The sequence below is a fragment of the Pseudorca crassidens genome, chromosome 14, assembly GCF_039906515.1.
Source record: "Pseudorca crassidens isolate mPseCra1 chromosome 14, mPseCra1.hap1, whole genome shotgun sequence".
In the NCBI taxonomy this organism is placed as follows: Eukaryota; Metazoa; Chordata; class Mammalia; order Artiodactyla; family Delphinidae; genus Pseudorca; species Pseudorca crassidens.
In genome coordinates this window covers 76,601,404-76,620,822 of record NC_090309.1, presented here as the reverse complement: position 1 = coordinate 76,620,822, position 19,419 = coordinate 76,601,404, and the positions used below count along the sequence as shown (strand labels likewise).

The window sequence follows — 19,419 nt, the reverse complement described above, 5'->3', positions numbered from 1 at the left end:
CAATAAGGTAGTCTGTGGGTAATTCAGAAAAGATAATGTGTTTGTGTGTACACATAAACAGATAACATATATATAAATAAATGCATAAGTGATTAGAAAAATAGCATTTCATCATATTCAGTACAAACTTTCCTCAGAATAGGGGATTTGTTGTTTTCTGAAATGAAGAGTCTTTCACAAACCAGAGTAGTTGTCAACTGCCTGACCCCTGTGGTTTTCGCACACTGGGGTTCACTAATGGGTTATGCAGACACAACTGTAGACTATTGTGCACTGTGTTTGCAGAATCTTCCAGTTCCCTTCACATTCTAATCTTCCTTCTGCCCCAGCTCAATTCTAGGATTCTGATTCACTGTCTTCGGAGTTTAATTTCTGCCCTTGGTCCATACCTCACTACCAGCTCCCTTGATCTTCTATGCTCCAGACACTCAAGACATGTTCTCGTTTCTCCCAATTCTCTCTGACCTCCCCCGAAAGCATGCACTCATAACTGCTAAAACCCTCCTTGTGTATCCGAAGACCTCAGTTCTTAAAGAAATAACACTAGAAACCTTAAGTTTAGGTTAAATAGGTTTTGATCGTTTGTCGAAGTAACTTGCTCTAATTATTTATAATCGTAACCTTCGTAACTAACTCACCTGAAGGCTGATGTTGGAAAAGTTAGAGAACAGAATAGAGAGTCCTAGTTCTGCCATTTACTTAGCTAACTGACATATGGATAAGACACATAACTACTTGGAACTTCGGTTTCATCTGTAAAATGGGAAAAAATTAGGTTGTTAAATAACCTTGTTACATATGAACATGTTTTATAAATTTCAGATGCATGTATAACTGTTAGTAATGACACTAACCTCAACTTTTAACTGTTTCAGGTTTCTGGGCTCAAATGAAGAACCAAGTATAAGGCACCAAAACACCTTTGCAAGGATGTGAAGATTAAGAAAAATCCAATTTTCCTGGTTTTCAAGTGTGCAGGCTTAAAGGACAAAGAGAAGGAAATCTGCTCCGATAAACATTTCTATTTCTTTTTCATTTTCAGCATCTCTCTCTCTGCATGGGTTATTCCCCCCAGCGTATGCTAAATTCTCTCCCACTTACAGGGAAAAGATGTTCCTTTAACCAGCTTCTTCCTTAAGTTATCTTCTTGTCTTCTCCCCTTCACTGGCCAATTCCTGGATCACCTAACTTCCTGCAAGCTCCTTCTCCCATTATTTCACTAAAAATGTTCTCTTCCAGGCCATTAATGGGCTTCCGATCACCAATAACTGTTGGCAGACCTGGTTATGTGACTTGCTGTGTCCAGTGCAGTATGAGGAGTGACAAATGTCACTTCTTCCAGGCAGAGGTTTTAAAATGCTGCATGTAGTTCACTACTTCCTTTTTATTCTCTGCCACGAGACTGGAATATTCCAGATAGAAGCTATTCCATCAATCTGGATTCTGGAATAAGAGTGCATGGAGAGAACTACACAAGGGCAGCCTACCCTTAAAGGACTTATATCATGAGCGATAAACAAATCTTTGTCGTTAAAAGCCACAGACACTGTGTTACCATGGCACCGTCTACTGCATCTTGACTAATCCACTAGTTGCAACCCACTGAAGTGAATTCAGGACCCACCAATAGAGTGCAGCCAACAGCATGGAAAATTATTATACCTTTTGCCTTTTTCTCTGCTTCCTCTTCTTCATCCTCCTTTCCACCAAATAAAGTCACTCCCCTAATATACATCTATGACCTGTTTCTTTTCTCTCTTAACAATTTCCCTGGGCAAATCCCATATACTGTCTTCATTATTTCTCATTTGGACTAGCAAACTTGCCTATCACTTGGTTGTTCACTTTTTACTCTATACTCTCTCTCCATTTTATTTTCCTTTTTTTTTTTTTTTGCGGTACGCGGGCCTCTCACTGTTGTGGCCTCTCCTGCTGCGGAGCACAGGCTCCGGATGCGCAGGCTCAGCGGCCATGGCTCATGGGCCCAGCTGCTCCGCGGCACGTGGGACCTTCCCGGACCGGGGCACGAACCCGTGTCCCCGGCATCGGCAGGCGGACTCTCAACCACTGCGCCACCAGGGAAGCCCTTATTTTCCTTTTCAATGAGACATTAATTTACCCAATGAATGACTATTATTATCACAGATCCTTCAGTGGCCCCTTGCTGTCCAGAAAACAGAGTGCAAACTCTCTTGCCTTTCCACTCTATCAGCCTAGGTTCTGCTATCCCACTGCTCCCTTCACACACACTGTGCTGCATCGAAATCCGACCACCCACTGCTCTCTTCATGTGCCCAGTGGTAAAGCCCATTTCTCCTCTCTTCATACATTTCCTACTGCTTAGAAGGCATAGCAACCCCCACTCCCCAAAAAAACCCCATCAAATTCTGCTTATAAATACTTCTAAATACTGACTCATCCTTCCTCTGTTCAAATACCAGCTCTTTAATGATGCTTTTTTTGATCTTCCCAGTTAGAAGCCATCTCTCTTTTTAAAACACTCAGAGCCTCATGGTACTTCCTCATTTTGCCTTTGGCTTCTTATCAATTAATCTAGGGACAGGACTCTGACAACAGTTACCCTGACAAATGAATTATCTCCTATTCTTCCCTCACCTCCAGATTATCTTGATTGTTGAACACAACTTAGTGACGTCATATAAATGTTTCTCACAAGCATGTCTAACTTTGCAGATACGCAGGTTCATCAGAATAGTGTAAGTACACCACAGGCTCAATGATCTCATTACTTCCAGAATATTTGAATCTATTTTTTTCCTAATTTAGATGAGATGTACTCCTGACTCAACACATACATGATCTAACATACTATTTTGACTCTTTTGGTAAAGTTTTTCAAGCTTCTCAGCTGTACTTATGGTGTGTTTTGAGTCTCTAAAATTCTGAGTATGTACAACACCACTGGGGATCCCAAAAGAAACAAAAGAAAATTTTTTTTTTATTGCTCTGAACAATAACAAAATCCATTTACTAAATTTTGTAATTTTACTCTCGTATCTTCATTTAAGACATGTTCATTCTTACCTGAGACAAAATTCTAACACGGTTATCTGTTTTCTCTATCTGCAGCAAATTAGTAGCAACAAGGTGTAAGTAGGGAAGAGAAATGTCACCTAACACTAGGAGAGGAGATGGAAAAACTATAAAATAAACAGACATGAGAATTCTTTTTTTTTTTTTTTTTTTTTTGCTGTACGCGGGCCTCTCACCATTGCGGCCTCTCCCGCTGCGGAGCACAGGCTCCGGACTCGCAGGCTCAGCGGCCATGGCTCACGGGCCCAGCCGCTCCGCGGCATGTGGGATCCTCCCGGACCGGGGCACAAACGCGCGTCCCCCGCATCGGCAGGCGGACTCCCAACCACTGCGCCACCAGGGAAGCCCGAGAATTCTTTTTAACGAAGCACTATCACCTAAGAAATTTCAGGACATAGGCAAAATCCCTTTAATTGTATTTTACCGTAGTATAGTAACTATCAAAATGATGTCCTTGAATCATTAGGGAAAAATTCTTCCATAATCAACCTACATTGTCGAAGAAGGCAGATAAGTAAAAAATATATTTTAGACAAATTTTTACCCAACTGGATAAAATAGTCTGGGGCTTAAAGGAGTCAGTTTAAGTAATCTGGAAATTTCATTTAGGGAGAAGATATTTTTGCCAACCAGACAGACAAAGGAAGGTCTATGTTATTGTGCATCTTCCCGAAGGAAGTCCAAATAATATAAAAAATTAAGTTTTGAAGGATCTGATACCCCTGGAAGGGGAGGAAGTATTATCATTAAATGCCATATAAATTCTTAGAGGAAAATAATAGTTAAGTTACTTGAATTTCACTTCATGACTTAGTGCAGTGCTCAGTTAGGAACTGAGGGCTTTCACAACTACTGAAGCCCGTGCTCCGCAACGGAAGAAGCCACCGTGGTGAGAAGCCTGTGCACCACAACGAAGAGTGGCCCCCACTCGCCACAACTAGAGACGGCCTGCACGCAGCAACGAAGACCCAATGCAGCCTAAAGTAAATAAATTTATTTAAAAAAAAAAAAGAATTGAGGGTTTCAACGCGCAACCTTGAACTTTATGCAATTTATTGGCAAAATCAGATGGCACATTTTAAACATATAGAGGATTGAGGTTGAAGGAAAGAAGATTCTAGATAGTGGGGGTAAGATGATTACTTTTTTATTCCCATGTCACCCCATCTGCCCCCAACTGCTAGAACAGTATTCATGGAGTCTCCTACTCCCTGAGCTGCAATGTAATGAGTCATGTGGAGCTAGCTGTGAACACTCCAGGAACACGCCATACTATCTAGAGTCTCTGCCATCATCCAAAGGTTGAGAAGACCATCAGATATCTTTGTAGACTGTCTTTATATCCACAGCTAACATAACCATACCCCACCCCTAGATTAAGACAGAGCCTTGGCTGGATCCTGGCAAGGCACTTTTCTCTCAGTTTCTACCTATAAAATTAAAGATGGGACTAGACTGTCTCTAAAAATCCTATGAATCTGAAATTGTGTTTATTATTTTAAGTCATGACAGTACTATTTAACAATCTTCCGATTATCTATTTTCTTAAGTTTCTTTTTTAAGTTCTTTATTCTGGACACTACTGTCAAAATATATGAAGACTTTCTATAATTCTATGTACCAAATTTGCTTAAAGAAACAAACAAAATTTTTAATACCAGATTTTTAAGAGTCAATTATTTTCTTCAGAATATGAAAAAATAGGTCAGACATTATGTCTAAAATACGCAGTAAGTCTCTTAAAATAATTTTAAGACCAAAGTTTCCTATAATTAGTTACAAAAATATTATAAAGAATTAAACCAAAATAAAACCAAATAAACCAGCTACTAAACTACACATATGTCCTTAAAATCTTATAGGAGTCAAATATTCCAGTAAAAATAAGAGAGAGATGGAAACACAAGTTTCTTATTATCACACTTCATATGTTGTAAAACCTAACAGCTAACTTATTTTTGGCAAAATGATTAGGGATTGCAACACTCTGGCTAATACAAACTTATTTGATTGTCAAATGCATCTTAAATGGAGTATGTCATGGTAACTTCAGGCATGCAGGCACTGTGCCATCTTAGAGTAGCCCAGAGACACTGAAATTTCAACACTTCAGCAGGGGTCACACCACCAATATTAACTGGGCCAGGTGTTTAAGCCGGGCGGCGGGGGGGCGGGCGGCGTGGACTTCAATAATGTAGTTAACTGAAACCAGATAAAGCTTTTGAATAATAAAAAAATCATACAGATGTTCACCCTCCTCCCCGGGTAACCTTTGTGGACAATTTATTATATGCGTTATTTTCTAGAGTACACCCTTTTTAAGAAAACACACTTTCTCATGTCTCTCTGAAAACTCTATAATCACAGTATGACTTATGTCTTCACAATTAGACTAGGTTAAGCTCATGTTTCATCTGCCTTTTTCCTTTTCACCACTATTCCTGCCTTAATTAGAAAGTTATAGAGCTGAGGAAGCTATAAGAAGCTACATTAACCTTAAGATGCATTGTACTTCTTTCCCAACAGACGCTGTGAACGCGAGCCAAAAAAGAGAGATGGGTTCAAAACAAATGTGTTGAACAACTGTTTTCAAGTATGCATAAGAGAAATTACACATTACATGCAGAATGGATGTGGAGCAAACAAACGAAAACCAAAAGGAAAGATCTCTGATTAAGTTAACAAACTGAAGGACTCAAATGGTTACTTTCTTCCCTATGTTTAGAGTAGTGTATTTGTCAGGGTTCTCAAGAGAAACAGACTATATATACGGATATAGATAAAAGGACACTTACTATAGTAATTGGCTCACACAATTATAGAGGCCAAGAAGTCCCACACGACATGCCATCTGCAAGATGGGAACCAGGAAAGCCAGTTGTATAATTCAGTCCGAGTTCGAAGGCCTGAGAACCAGGGGAACAGATGATGCCGAAGGCTTGAGAACCTGGAACTCCACTGTCAGAGGGCATGAAAAGATGGCTGACTCAGCTCAAGAAGAGAGAAAGAATTTGCCCTTCCTGGGACTTTTTGTTCTATTTGGACCGTCAACAGATTGGATGATGCCCGCCCACAATGGTGAGGGCAGATCTTTTTTACTCAGTCCAATTCAAACGCTAATTTCCTCCAGAAAAGTACTCACAGACACACTTAGAAATGTTTTACCAGCTATCTGAGTATCCCTTAGCCCAATCAACTTGACATGTAAAATTAACCATCACAAATAATAATGTTATTATTATTTCAAACATGCAAGTACTCTTTTTAAAACACCTGGAACAACTAATAGCCAAAAATTATATGTCATATCAGTTTGCAACATTTTATTTGACAGGACCAAGTTACTTCCTACACCAGGAAATAAATTCAGTATTTTAACTTATATATTGATATATACCTATATATCTACATGCTTGATGGTACATCACACAAGTGAAGTCCTAACTGTAGTAGTGGTGGGGTAGGCAGCCTCTGACATGGCCCTCAGTGATCCTCACCTTCTAATATTCATGCTCTAGTCTAATCCCCTCCCCTTTAGTTTGGGCTGGAGCCAGTGATTTGTTTCTAACAAAGAGAATACTGTAAAAGTAATGAGATATCATTTCTGTAATTGGGTTACAGTCTGTGACTTCCATCTTGCCAGCAGACTCTTTCTCTGGCTCTCCTCCCAGACTTGCTCTCATGGGGCGAGTTAGAAAGGCCCACATTCTAAGGAACTGAGGGTGGCCTCCACCCAACTGCCAGTGATGAACCAAGGCCCTCCTCCGTCCAACAACCCTTGAGGGAGTGAATTGAGGCAGATCCTCCTCAATTCAGATCTTCACGTGAGACCACAGCCCTGAAAGACACTTTGATTACGGTCTTGTGAGATACCCTGAACCACAGAACCTAGCTAAGTTGTGACCAGTCCCAGGTCCACAGAAACTGTGAGAGAATAAATGTGTATTGTTTTATGCTGTTAAGTTTTTTCTTTTCTTTTTTTTTTTTCTTTTTTTAACATCTTTATTGGGGTATAATTGCTTTACAATGGTGTGTTAGTTTCTGCTTTATAACAAAGTGAATCAGTCATACATAAACATATGTTCCCATATGTCTTCCCTCTTGCGTCTGCTGTTAAGTTTTGAGGTAACTTGTTACACAGCTGTAGATTACTAACACAGTAGTTAACCTAATTACTGAGTCATTTCCATTATAATAATAATAGCTAATACTTATATGGAACTTTTAAGTTCTAGGCACCATTCTTAATTCTTTATATAATTCCTCACAAAAATCCTCTGAAGAACATATTACTATCCCCCTTTTACAGATGAGGAAACAAAGGTACAGAGACTCAATAACTTGCCCAAGGTCACCAAGACAAAGTATGACAGCAAGTATCTGAACGTAGGTGTCTTGTTTCTAGAGTGAGGACTTGTGGCAACTGTGCAAAGAGAACCGCTAAGGGCTAAGACTGGACACTATGAAAACAGTAACCTCATAACGTGGTACCAGAGGAGCTTTAGAGGCACAACAGAGATTAGAAGCCATGCAAAATGCTAAAAACAAAAAAAAATGCTAAAAGGAAAGCCCGTTTTCTTATTAAGATGCCTTATCTAGGGGGAAAAAACCAGAGAAGAAGCAATAATATAGTGAATGGAATGCAATCTAGAATTTATTGAATTCACACTTAGAAATGAAAAATATACTTTCTGATACCCAATGTAAGAAATTAACAGCCTCCATTTGGTATTAAAAAGCACACCCAAGGACGCTATAGTTGTACTTTTCCCAAAGGCAATTAATTATAAGTAAGAAGTAAGTGTGTCAAGCTGGAGGGGAAAGAAGCAAATTCCTTGTGAGCTCCAAGACTCCACTGAAGATATTTTACCACATGGAGTGAGAAAAGTCAATATCCCAGGATAGGGAGATTCCAGGAAGGAATCACTTCCTATCTTGTATTCAGATTACCAGGTTAAATAGCACTCCTTCATGACCTCACACACCCTCTATTTACATAAGAAGTAGGTATCACACCTATGGGTTAGTCTGTGTCCTCCCTTAGACTTCAGGCTCTCTTACCTCAAAGACTATTTTATTCACTGGGATGTCTTCAAAACACAGCACAAGGCCTGATACATGGCAAGTGCTTAATATAAGTTTGTTGAATGAAGAAATAATTTATGCTGTGAATCACATTCATTTAATGGGTCATTTCAATGGTATATGTCAGTGAAAGTATGAGGTTTTGTTTTGTTTTGAAGTGTTGTATAGTTCACTAGCTTTCCTGGCACTTTAAATAGGTCTTTTTTTTTTTTTTGCGGTACGCGGGCCTCTCACTGCTGTGGCCTCTCCCATTGCAGAGCACAGGCTCCAGACGCGCAGGCTCAGCGGCCATGGCTCACGGGCCCAGCCGCTCCGTGGTATGTGGAATCTTCCCGGACCGGAGCACGAACCCGTGTCTCCTGCATCGGCAGGCGGACTCTCAACCACTGCACCACCAGGGAAGCCCCTTAAATAGGTCTTTATATCTCCAGTGTCTCACTTAATATCTGGCACATAGTGGCACCCAGTAAGTATTTGTGAATGAATGAATGAATGAATAAATGAGTGTCTCAAAAAGGCTGCCAAGCTATAGAACAGATAAGGATTCAGACTTATGACTAAATAAAGATTTAATGTTCCTTAAGAATAACTGTTTGCCTATCAACAATGGTGATAATAATAATTTTTCTTCCTTTTGAGAGGAGGCATGAATATTTGCATAATACTCTCCCTAGACAAGATTATTGCCTCAGCCCTAGTTGGTGACTGTTTTTAAATATTCCTTTACAGGGACTTCTCTGCTGGCCCAGTGGTTGAGAATCTATCTTGCAATGCAGGGGACGCTGGTTTGATCCCTAATCAGGGAGCTAAGAGCCCACATGCTGCGGAGCAAATAAGCCCACGTGCCACAACTAGAGAGAAGCCTGCACACCGCAACGAAGAGCCTGCGTGCTGCAACTAAGACCCAATACAGCCAAAAAATAAATAAATAAATATAAAAAAAGAAATATTCCTTTACCAAAGACAGCAAGTTGTATGTAATTTAAGAACTCCAGATAACCCTAGATTAAAAAGCATTTGTTCAAATAAAATACTGTAAATTAACTATACTTCAATTTAAAAAGAAGAGGCATTTATTCAGAAAATTCCCACCTCCTTCAGCGTTATTTTTTGAAACATTATGGGAAATGTATGAACATACGCTCACACAGGCCCACAGTAATATAGAGATAAGGATAAAGGCAGCTAACAAGTATCCCTCTCTGTGTTTTATTTATCAATTCAATACGAGACAAAAAAGCAAAGGAAATCTGGGAGGATTTGTGCAAGTGCACAATCGAGCACCGACAGTCCCCTCCTGAGGCGTACTTACTGGGAGCTCAGGGGCATGCTTCAGAACCTGAAGGGAGAAATAGCAGCCTATGGAATGGCCAATGACCACAAGTTTCATTTCCTTTGGCACATGAGTTCTCAGGAAAGCTAGCTTGTGTTCTACTTGACCACGGAGTCCATAGATGTCCTTAATTTCTTGAGCATTTGGATCTAAAATAAAAAATATAAGTTATGTTTTCATTCAATAAGTGAAAGCAATCACTTCACTGGGGAAAATATCTAAAAAAAAACAAACCAATAATAATAGCAGTTGCTATCATTTATTGAAAGCCTACCATGTGCAAGCCACAGTGTTGGCACTTTATTTAAATTATATCTTCACAACAACCCTGGAAAGGAAGTATTCCTATCTTCATTTTATAGATGAAAATCCCAAAGCTCACGGACGTTAGGTGATAGATTGGCAGTTACATACCTGTTAAGTGCGACAGGTGAGATTCAAACCCAGGTGTCTGTCCTCAAAGCCCATGAACTCTCAACTATTCCATCAACTACTACAGTTTAGGCCACTGGTTCTCAAACTTGAGTATGCATCAGAATTCTCTGTAAGGCTTGGTGAAACACTCATTGCTAGGCCTCACCATCAGAGTCTCTGATCCAGTGGGTCTGGGCTGGAGCCCGAAAATTTACACTTCTAAGCCTCCAGAAGATGCTGATATTGCTGGTCCCAGGACCACACATTGAGAACCACTGGTTAGGCTAGGTTACATGATTAATATATAACCAAGAAAATCCATGACACTGCTTCATTATTTTAGATAATCTTTGTTTAAAGAAGTCAAGACTGAAAGGCATAAGTAGAAATGTTTTAAACTGTTCCTTTTAACCAGCACAGTCCTGACCTGAAATATCCTTTCTTCCTTTCACAAATGAACGTCTTTAAGATTCTTCAAGACCTACTCAAAACTTTATCTAGCTAATCTTCAAGAAAAATGAATGAGCATTCCTTTGTGTTTAACTAGTATTCACTTCTTATTATAGCACTTTATCATATTTGTATAACTGTCTGTTTCCTCCCTGAGACTGCGAGCTCCTTGAAGGCAAGGTCCATCTTTCATTTCTGTGTCCTCTGTGACTAGCACACAGTAAATATTATTGTTGAATGAAAATATGAAATGACTAGACAATCTGAGGATGCTGCCAGCTCCAATATTCTATGAGCAGAGAAAACTTCAATAGGCTTTCCCTATGAACATATATACAACCCCAATGACAGGGTGTAATATTTCAAGATATCACAAGGTAGTCAATTGCCTTCAAGGTACTGACGCAAACTATAACAAAGGTACCCAAAACTCATTAGGAAGAACTGCTCTTCAGTTTTATCTGTACATGCTGGTTTTTCTTCCTTCAGTGCTCAGCTCCCCCTTGTTAATCTGGCTAACTCCTCTTTATCCTTCAAACTCTCAACAAGTGTTACCTCCTCTGAGAAGCCTTTTTATGATTCAGTAGATGAGGAGTAAAGTGGCCTTCCTTTCAGTTTCCACCACATCCCATATTTATCTCACCACACTACTCCTAATTTACTTCTGTACTTCCTGTCTTGCCTATCTCTTTCTCCAATGCCTGGCATACAGTTATTGAAGGCTTTTTATTGAATTAATGAGGCTTAGTTCCCCGTTTCACTGGTACTACTGAAACAGGAGATTTCCCAGGTGAGACATGTTCTGCTTTAACCCTTCTTCCCAGGTCAGCCTAGAATTCATTCTCTATTTAACAAGGAAGTTCCCCATAAAACAGAATTGGGAAGAGACAGAATCTGGAAATTTGATTTTCGTAGGGCCTCCGATGGCTCCAAATCCAAGCTTTTATTTATTTAATATTCTATTTAAGTTTGAGTTGTTCATATTCCACTACTGTCATATATCTTCTCTGATCACTCTATCCAGGAGTGATCGTATTGTTCTGATACCCCAAATACCTATAATATTTGCAACCCAAGTTCTTTATTTTTCAAAATATACAGCTTTTGAAAATGTTGAAGTCTTCCTTTCTTTGGGACGGTATGGTATAGTACAAAGATCAAGGGCGTTGGAGACAAGATAAACCTGGTTCTAACTCCCAGCTAAGCACCTTACTATGTGACTCCGTGCAAATACTTTAAACTCTGGCTTCAGTCTCCTCATATATAAAACAGAGATAGTAATTCTAGCCTCCGAGGAATGTTGCTTGCGTAACACTTTAAAGCACATAGGAAGTGTCTGGCATAAACTATTTGAGAAATGAAACTTATGACTGCTATCATTTCAATTCCTGTCATTTAAGGCCTCCCTCAAATACACATTTATATGGTTAGAGCAAAGAGAAAGAAAATGAGCTAAATACAATAAACATTTAGAAACTTCATTGATTCTAGAAATAAGGCCCTAAAACATATTTCAGATGAACTTTAATGACCATTATAATTCAAATCATTATCGAAGTGAATATTTCAGAAGTAAGTCTGGCTTTACCTCTGGGAATTGCTCAGTAGATTTCCAAGATAAACACACTACTTAGTGTTTTCTGAAGTAATGAGATTAATGGGGAAAGTACTTTCTATAAATAAATAATCTATGATAGAAAATTTCAATGTGCACTCTGGATATTATTTTACTAGCAAAAACTAAAAGCTAAAAGAATATCTATATACTGGACTGTATACTCTATACTTTCTCTCCTATTATGATTTTAATATACTCTGAAAAAAATTCTAGGAATCATTTATTTACTCTCCATAAAAATATTGTAAAAAATTCACATTCAATTGTATCAAAATCAGAGTGATAATATGGAAATGATTTATACCGTTCTTTTTATAGGGAAAATGTACTCCAAGTTACGATCAACTAAGTATATTTGGAAAGTAAACTGTTTCTAAACTGAAAACTGCCTGAATTGATAGATGGCAATCCAATTCACCGATTCTTTACCAATATATGGTCCTGAATATAGTACTGACAATTGCCTTTCAGAACCCGAGCCTGTTTCTTAGACCCATCTCAATGGAATTCACTTCATAGATCATTTACTGATTCTGGAGTTTATTTCAAAAGGTATGTATAATCTGTTCCTAAGTAGTTCTTTGGGGAATTAAGTAATATCAGTACTTCGCATTTACTTTTCATCTAGTTGTTCAAACTGATTCATCCAGTTATTAAAATTCTGTCAATTCTGGATCAAAATATCATGCATCCCTTATAGCTTCAGGAGACAGGTAAATCTGATAACTATTATTTTCTTCCATTTCTCATGAAGTAAATTGACCACTCTGACAGAAAACAGTGACTAATTGGCCCATGATAATATTGAAAACTCAGATATAAATACAATATACTCCCTTGTCTTCAAGGAGCTCACAGTCTAATAAGAGGAAACAGAAGTAGATAAAAACATTATTATAAAACACTGAAGTAAGTATAGCTCAAGCATCTCCTTGAGAAAATAAGAGGGTTTTATTGGGTCAAAATAGAAAGGTAATGCCCCTTTGAATTCATAAAAAGTACTATGCCTTTCTCCAAATAAACCAAGAGAGATACCTGGAAAATACTATTTACTACATGCACATTACTATAACTGTGTAATCTTAACTACACATTTGAATACTATCACAATGGTCTAAAGTTAACAACACATTTTAACAACACATCCACATATATGTTTATCTAGATACACACTGAATATAAATGCATAAGTTTTTCTATATATTTTCACACAAACAGTATTTACAAGTCGCCAATGACCACAGAGCTAACAAGACCAAAGATTAGTGCTACATGAGCCTTCTGCTAGGACTGAGTCTGCACACAGAAACTCTCTAAATCTTACACCAGAATTTTCTCAACTAGTGAAGTCTTCCATCCTGCTCCCATCATTACTCCAAAGCTATACCTTAATAATAACTTTAATTAAACAACTTACACGTGGAGATTAAAAGGCTAAAAATAGCACTTCATATTTTAAAGAATGCTTTGAGCAAGATGAATATACAGTTTACTCTTTAGGTCAAGCTTTGAAAAACACACAAAACAATATCATGTATTGTTTAGCATTACATATACATAACTAAAAAAGAGAAATGAAATTTACTCTAAATTCATTATACTAGAACATAAAGGCATAAAAGTGTGAGGTGTAATTTTGGACACTGCGATGAGTACTGTGCCTGTTTGTGGTTATAAGAGAGATGGAACAAATAAGGTTAGAAAGGAAGGTTGAGACTAGATCAAGTAGGACCCTGAACATCACTAAGGGATCTGGACTCCACTGTGTGAGCAGTGAGAAGATGCCCAAGGATCTCAAAGGGAGGGACAACGATCCGGTCTGTGTTATAGGACATCAGCTACAATGCTTTTCTCCCTCCTCTGGTCTGCTTCTTATTTCTGTCTTCCCTGAGAATCTAACAGTTTGCTCGATTCTTAACTCTTCTTCTTGCTCTACCCTTTGGTTTTCTGCTTCTTCCCACCTACTGAGAGACTTACTTGTTTATTTCTAGTGACTGAGAGCCCTGAGACTTGACTAACTGTCCCTGCCTCAGGAGAATCTTGTCGTTCCCTGTAGCCTCCATGTTCTTCTGCCAGAGTCCTGGAAAGAGAAAGCCCTACTGTTTTTTCTCTTTCTTTCAGTTTTGGGTACTAGAATGGGAGTGGTTTAATGATTCTCGGGATAAACATGACGCAAATTCATCATTAGTTGAAAGACTACGTAACTTTTTTAGGTAATGTTTTACCAGTTGAAACTAAACCACTATGATTTCTAGCTTTTCTGTTACACGTTTGGAACAAATGACAAAATAGTTGATAATGAATCTGCCATCAAGTAAGCTGACTCCATAGTAAATCAAAGCCAGAAAGAGTTTATACTTCTAATTCCTCAAATTTTCTTTTCACACTTTTTTTTTCCTGAGTCACCTCCTTCTGACACTGGTGAACATCTGTTCTCCCAATTATACCCAATTTATGATTGTGATAATGTGGTGCAACTAGAATATTATTTCCAACTGTTCATGATTTTAACATGTGCTAATATGAAGCAAAACGTACTTTCAACATTTGATGTGTGGTTATAGCTTATGTCTTTTCTCTCAATGATTACGTATTTTTCACACCATATTTTGCATGTCAGAAAACCTGTACTTTAGAACAATAATCTTGGATGATGAATAATATATCTGTCCTGCCTATCCATTTCAGTCTACTGTAGCATGCGTTTATAAACATAATCTTCAATTTGTAAAACAGATGAAGGCAGAACTGTCCTGGTTCAATCGGGGGGGGACTAGTGAAGCTCAGAGCCCCATGTGCCCTTTACAGAACTTTTGGGATACTCACAACACAGATGCAAAGTCACTAAAAGGCAGCATTTTCATTTCTTTGTATACCTCTGTAGCACCACACATAATAATCTAGTAGGTTGTCGATAAATCCTTGATGATGGATGAGTTGCCCTTTCACCCCCCTCTAGAAACCACAGCTTCCTATGGCCCTGTGGTGGCCCTTTGGGCTAATGCCTCTAGATGGCACTGTTCTCATTAACAGCAAAGGACCCAGGCTCTAATTACTAAGTCATTAACTCAACAGCACACAAGCAGCCTAAGCAATAAGCATACTCAAAATAAAGTTATAAATAATATGTCAATTTAAAACAAGAATTAAATACATTTCTCAGAAATTCAGACACAATAGATAATTTCTGCTGGTTTTCCCTACCAGTGTTTACTGGCGAAGATCTATGGCAGGGCTTCTGAAAATGTGGTACCAGGACCAGCAGCATCAGTATTACTTAAGAACTTGTTAGAAATGCAAATTCTCAGGTCCTACCCCACTTGTAGTGAATCAACAACTCAGGAGGTAGCATCCAGTAATTTGTGTTTCAATAAATCCTCCAGGTGATTCTGATGCCGGCCAAAGTTTGAGAACCCCTGATGTAGGGTTGCTCTTTGAGTCTATTTTCAACTTTCAAAGTTGCTACTCATGTTCTGCTCAACATTTGTTTTGTCTTCAAGTACGACTTAAGGGCTTACTGTGATAACTGAGTTGGATGTTGCTTTCATTAGGTAATTCAATATATAGCTTCTATTATGATGACCTTTCTCACTGAGGTAAGAATATAGGAATAAGACATTTTAGCTAATCATCACTAAGTTTGAACACCATGAAAGGAGAGGTATTATCCTTCATGAGTACTATGCGGTATTTCCACTACTTCCTAGCTTCTCCTGTCCTTGGTTATCTCTTCTCTTGCCAGAGTTAAGATAACAGGCCAGCAAAACTGGTAGCTTTTCGAGATTTAGCAAGTTAAACAAGCCTGTTTTCTAAGAATTCTTTTAACACCTCTGTTTTCCAATACCACATAAGATAGCCAAAGCACATTCTAAGCAGACGTACAAATTTCCTGACAGAGGAAAAACTGTGGTATTAAAACCCCCAAATTTCTTTGGGTATATATGAAGAAATAATAAATATGTACCTTTTAAACTATTTCAAGGTAAAGCAAGTATATACTATACATTTGATTCACATTCAGCCACATTTCTGTGACAGCTGTTGAAATAGATGTTTTTAATCAAGGCAATAAAATCTGTATATTCGGTTTCACTTCACAAAATCTCTCACTGCTAGGTAATCAATAGTTGCTTGCCTTTCAAAGCATACCCTAGTCTTTAAGAGAAGTGTAAAAGGCTCGAAAGTAAATTGCATTCACAGAGGAACACACATACACGTAAACAGATAGAAAAAGACACTATAAAAAGAGGCACTTTGAGGTATTTAGGCAAGACTTTGCCATGAGTTACATAGTTTCATCTACACTCCATTTATCCTGTCCCCTTTACAAGTCATAGCAGGAAAAGGGTGACAGACCAGGTACAATCTGTGACCGTGGAAGGGCTAATCACTAGCACTTTGCACCAGCCACCTGAGATAACCTACCACAGGACTAGAGCACTGACCTCAGGATCACAAGTGCTGGCTTCCTGTCCGCGTCCTACCACTCACCAGCACAAGGTCATTTAGCCCTTTTGGGCCTTACTTTCCTTCCTTGAAAAATAAGGGTTCAAGATGGAATTTAATGTAAATACTTTTGTTTTTTAGGTTGATTTTTTAAATTAAAATATACTTGATTTACAAAATTATATTAGTTTCAGGTGTACAACATAGTGATTCAACATTTATATAATAGATTATACTCCATTTAAAAGTATTATAAAATATTGGCTACATTCCTCATGCTGTACAGTATATTCCTGTATCTTATTTATTTTATATACAGTGGTTTGTACCTCTTAATCCTCTGCCTCTGTGTTGCCCCTCCCCCATTCCACTTCCCACTGGTAAGCACTAGTTTGTTTTCTATATCTATGAGTCTGTTTCTGTTTTGTTATATTCATTCATTTTACTTTCTGGATTCCACATATAAGTGATAACATACAGTACCTGTCTTTCTCTGTCTGACTTATTTCACTAAGCATAATACACTCCAGGTCCATTCATGTTGCTGCAAATGGCAACATTTCATTCTTTTTATGGACGAGTAAAACACTGTGTGTGTGTGTATACACACACACATCACATCTTCTTTACCCATTCACCTGCTGAAGGACACTTAGGTTGCTTCCATTACCTTGGCTATTGTAAACAGTGCTGCTATGAACACTGGGATGCGTATCTCTTTTCTAATTAGTGTTTTCACTTTCTTTGGTTATATACCCAGGTGCGTAATTGCTGGATCATATGGTAGATACTTTTAGCTCTAAGATCCTATAATTCTTTTTCTTTCTTTAAAACCTTTTTTTAATAGTGGAAATTTTGAAACATACACAAAAGTCCAGAGAATAGTATAACAGACCCCCATGTACCCATGGTCCAGCTTCAAAAATTATTTTCTTTTTTCTTTCCAGCTTTACTGAAGTATGACTCCAAAGAAAATCTGTATATATTTAGGTTGTACAACACGATGGTTTTTAAAGGTGTACAAGGTGATGACTTAATATACATATACACTGTGAAATGACTACCACAGTCAGGCTGAGTAACACATTCATCACCTCACATACTGAGTGTTAAGTGCCTGACAGTAAGCTTTTGATTGATGAGACATCCACTTTGAATAAACATATTGCCAGCTGTAATGACCCAGCTACTAGCAAAACAACCAGATAAGGAACTAGGCCACCCCCACCCATGAAGGCTTTCCCTTTCAGAAAGCTTTGGGTAACCTAAATAACTGCTCAAGTGACCTTTTCTCCAAGACTTGTTAACTTCTGTCTTTTTTGAGAATAGCCATCCTAACAGGTGTGAGGTGATAACATCATCGTGGTCTTGATTTGCATTTCCTTGATGACTGATGACGTTGAGCATTTTCCATATACCAGTTGGCTATCTGTATGTCTTCTCTGGAAAAATCTGCCCATTTTATAAATCAGGCTATTAAGTGTTTTTGCTATTGAGTTGTATTAGTTCCTTATATATTTTGGAAATTCTCCTTATCAGATATATGGTTTGCAAATATTTTCTCCCATTTTATAGGCTGCCTTTTCATTTGGTTGCCTGTTTCCTTTGCTGTACAGACGCTTTTTAGTTTGATACAGTCCCAACTGTTTATTTTTGCCTTTGTTACTTGTGCTTTTGGTGTCATATCCAAAAAAATCACTGCCAAGACCAATGTCAAGGAGTTTTTCTCCTATGTTTTCTTCCAGGAGTTTAATGGTTTCAGGTCTTAAATTTAAGTATTTAATCCATTTTGAGTTAATTTTTGTGTATGGTGTAAGATAAGGGTTCAATTTCATTCTTTTGTGTGTGGATATCCAGTTTTCCCAATACCATTTATTGAAGATACTATCCTTTCCGCATTGTGTATTCTTGGTGCCCTTGTCAAAGATTAGCTGACCCTATATTTGTGGGTTTATTTCTGGGCTCTCTATTCTGATCCACTGGTCTGTTTTTATGCCACTACCATACAGTTTTGATTACTAGCTTTGTAATATAGTTTGAAATCAGGAAGTGTGATAACTTCACCTTTGAACCTTAAATTCAATCTTCTTCCTCAAGATTATTTTGGCTATTTGATATCTTTTGTGGCTCCATACAAACTTTAGGACTTTTTTTCTATTTCTGTGAAAAATTGCAGCTGTAATTTTTGTAGGGATTTATATAGGGATTGCACTTAATCTGTAAATTTATAATTCTAAATAGAAGATAATTAGGGAAATAAAAAAGATAAAGTAGGTGAAAGTGGTAGTAGAAGAAATCTGAGCAACTAAAGAGCTGAAACAAAGTCTGGATGATCCTGCTTATCAAGGGCCTGATCACTGAGAGTGGAAACTGTTTTAACAGAGAGGAGGAGATTAGCCAAGACAAAGGTAATCTTACATGTGATGCCTTAAAAAGAAAGACACAGGAAGTCTGGGTGGTGAGATAACCTAATAATAAACAATGTAAGTGCAACAGATTTGCTTTAAGCACAGAGGTATTTTTCCGTTAAGTGCTAGCAAAGAGGCAGGTTCACAGCAGGCACTCAAAAAAGATTAAATTGAGTAAATGGAATTAGGAAAAAAGAAAGCTTAAATTCCATTCTCAAGAGTTGGCATCTGATGTTAAAGTCAATCTAAAATTAACACAGGATTCTGGAACCAGAACTAACATTTCAGGAAGCTGATATATACCACGATATGTGAGAATTAAGAGATCAAGAGCCAGGGAGTTGTGATGTTCACAGTGAGATGACACATGAATAGTTTGAGCTATGGCTTCAGGAGGGAAAAGAAAAGAGAACCAAATCCCATGCTAACTACAGAACCAAAGAGTATCTATCTACTCTGTATGGACAGGGTGATTTCATTTCTTAAATTCTGTAATAACTACATTGTGTCCTGACCATATGTATCAGTTAACTGCCAAAAATAGGACATGGATAAAAATAGGAATCACCTCTTAACTGTCACCCACTTCTTCAAATAAAAAAATTATTACA

At 38.0% G+C, this 19,419-nt stretch overlaps 1 protein-coding gene across 3 annotated transcripts in view; it reads right to left on the bottom strand.

The window, feature by feature from the left end:
* The window catches only part of LDAH (lipid droplet associated hydrolase), a 95,076-nt gene that overhangs the window by 51,556 nt on the left and 24,101 nt on the right, over positions 1 to 19,419 (bottom strand). For all 3 annotated transcript variants that reach the window (XM_067703609.1, XM_067703611.1, XM_067703610.1), the window contains one exon: positions 9,452 to 9,621. In XM_067703609.1, coding sequence (XP_067559710.1) covers positions 9,452 to 9,621 — 170 coding nt within the window. The remainder of the gene's footprint in view (positions 1 to 9,451; positions 9,622 to 19,419) is intronic.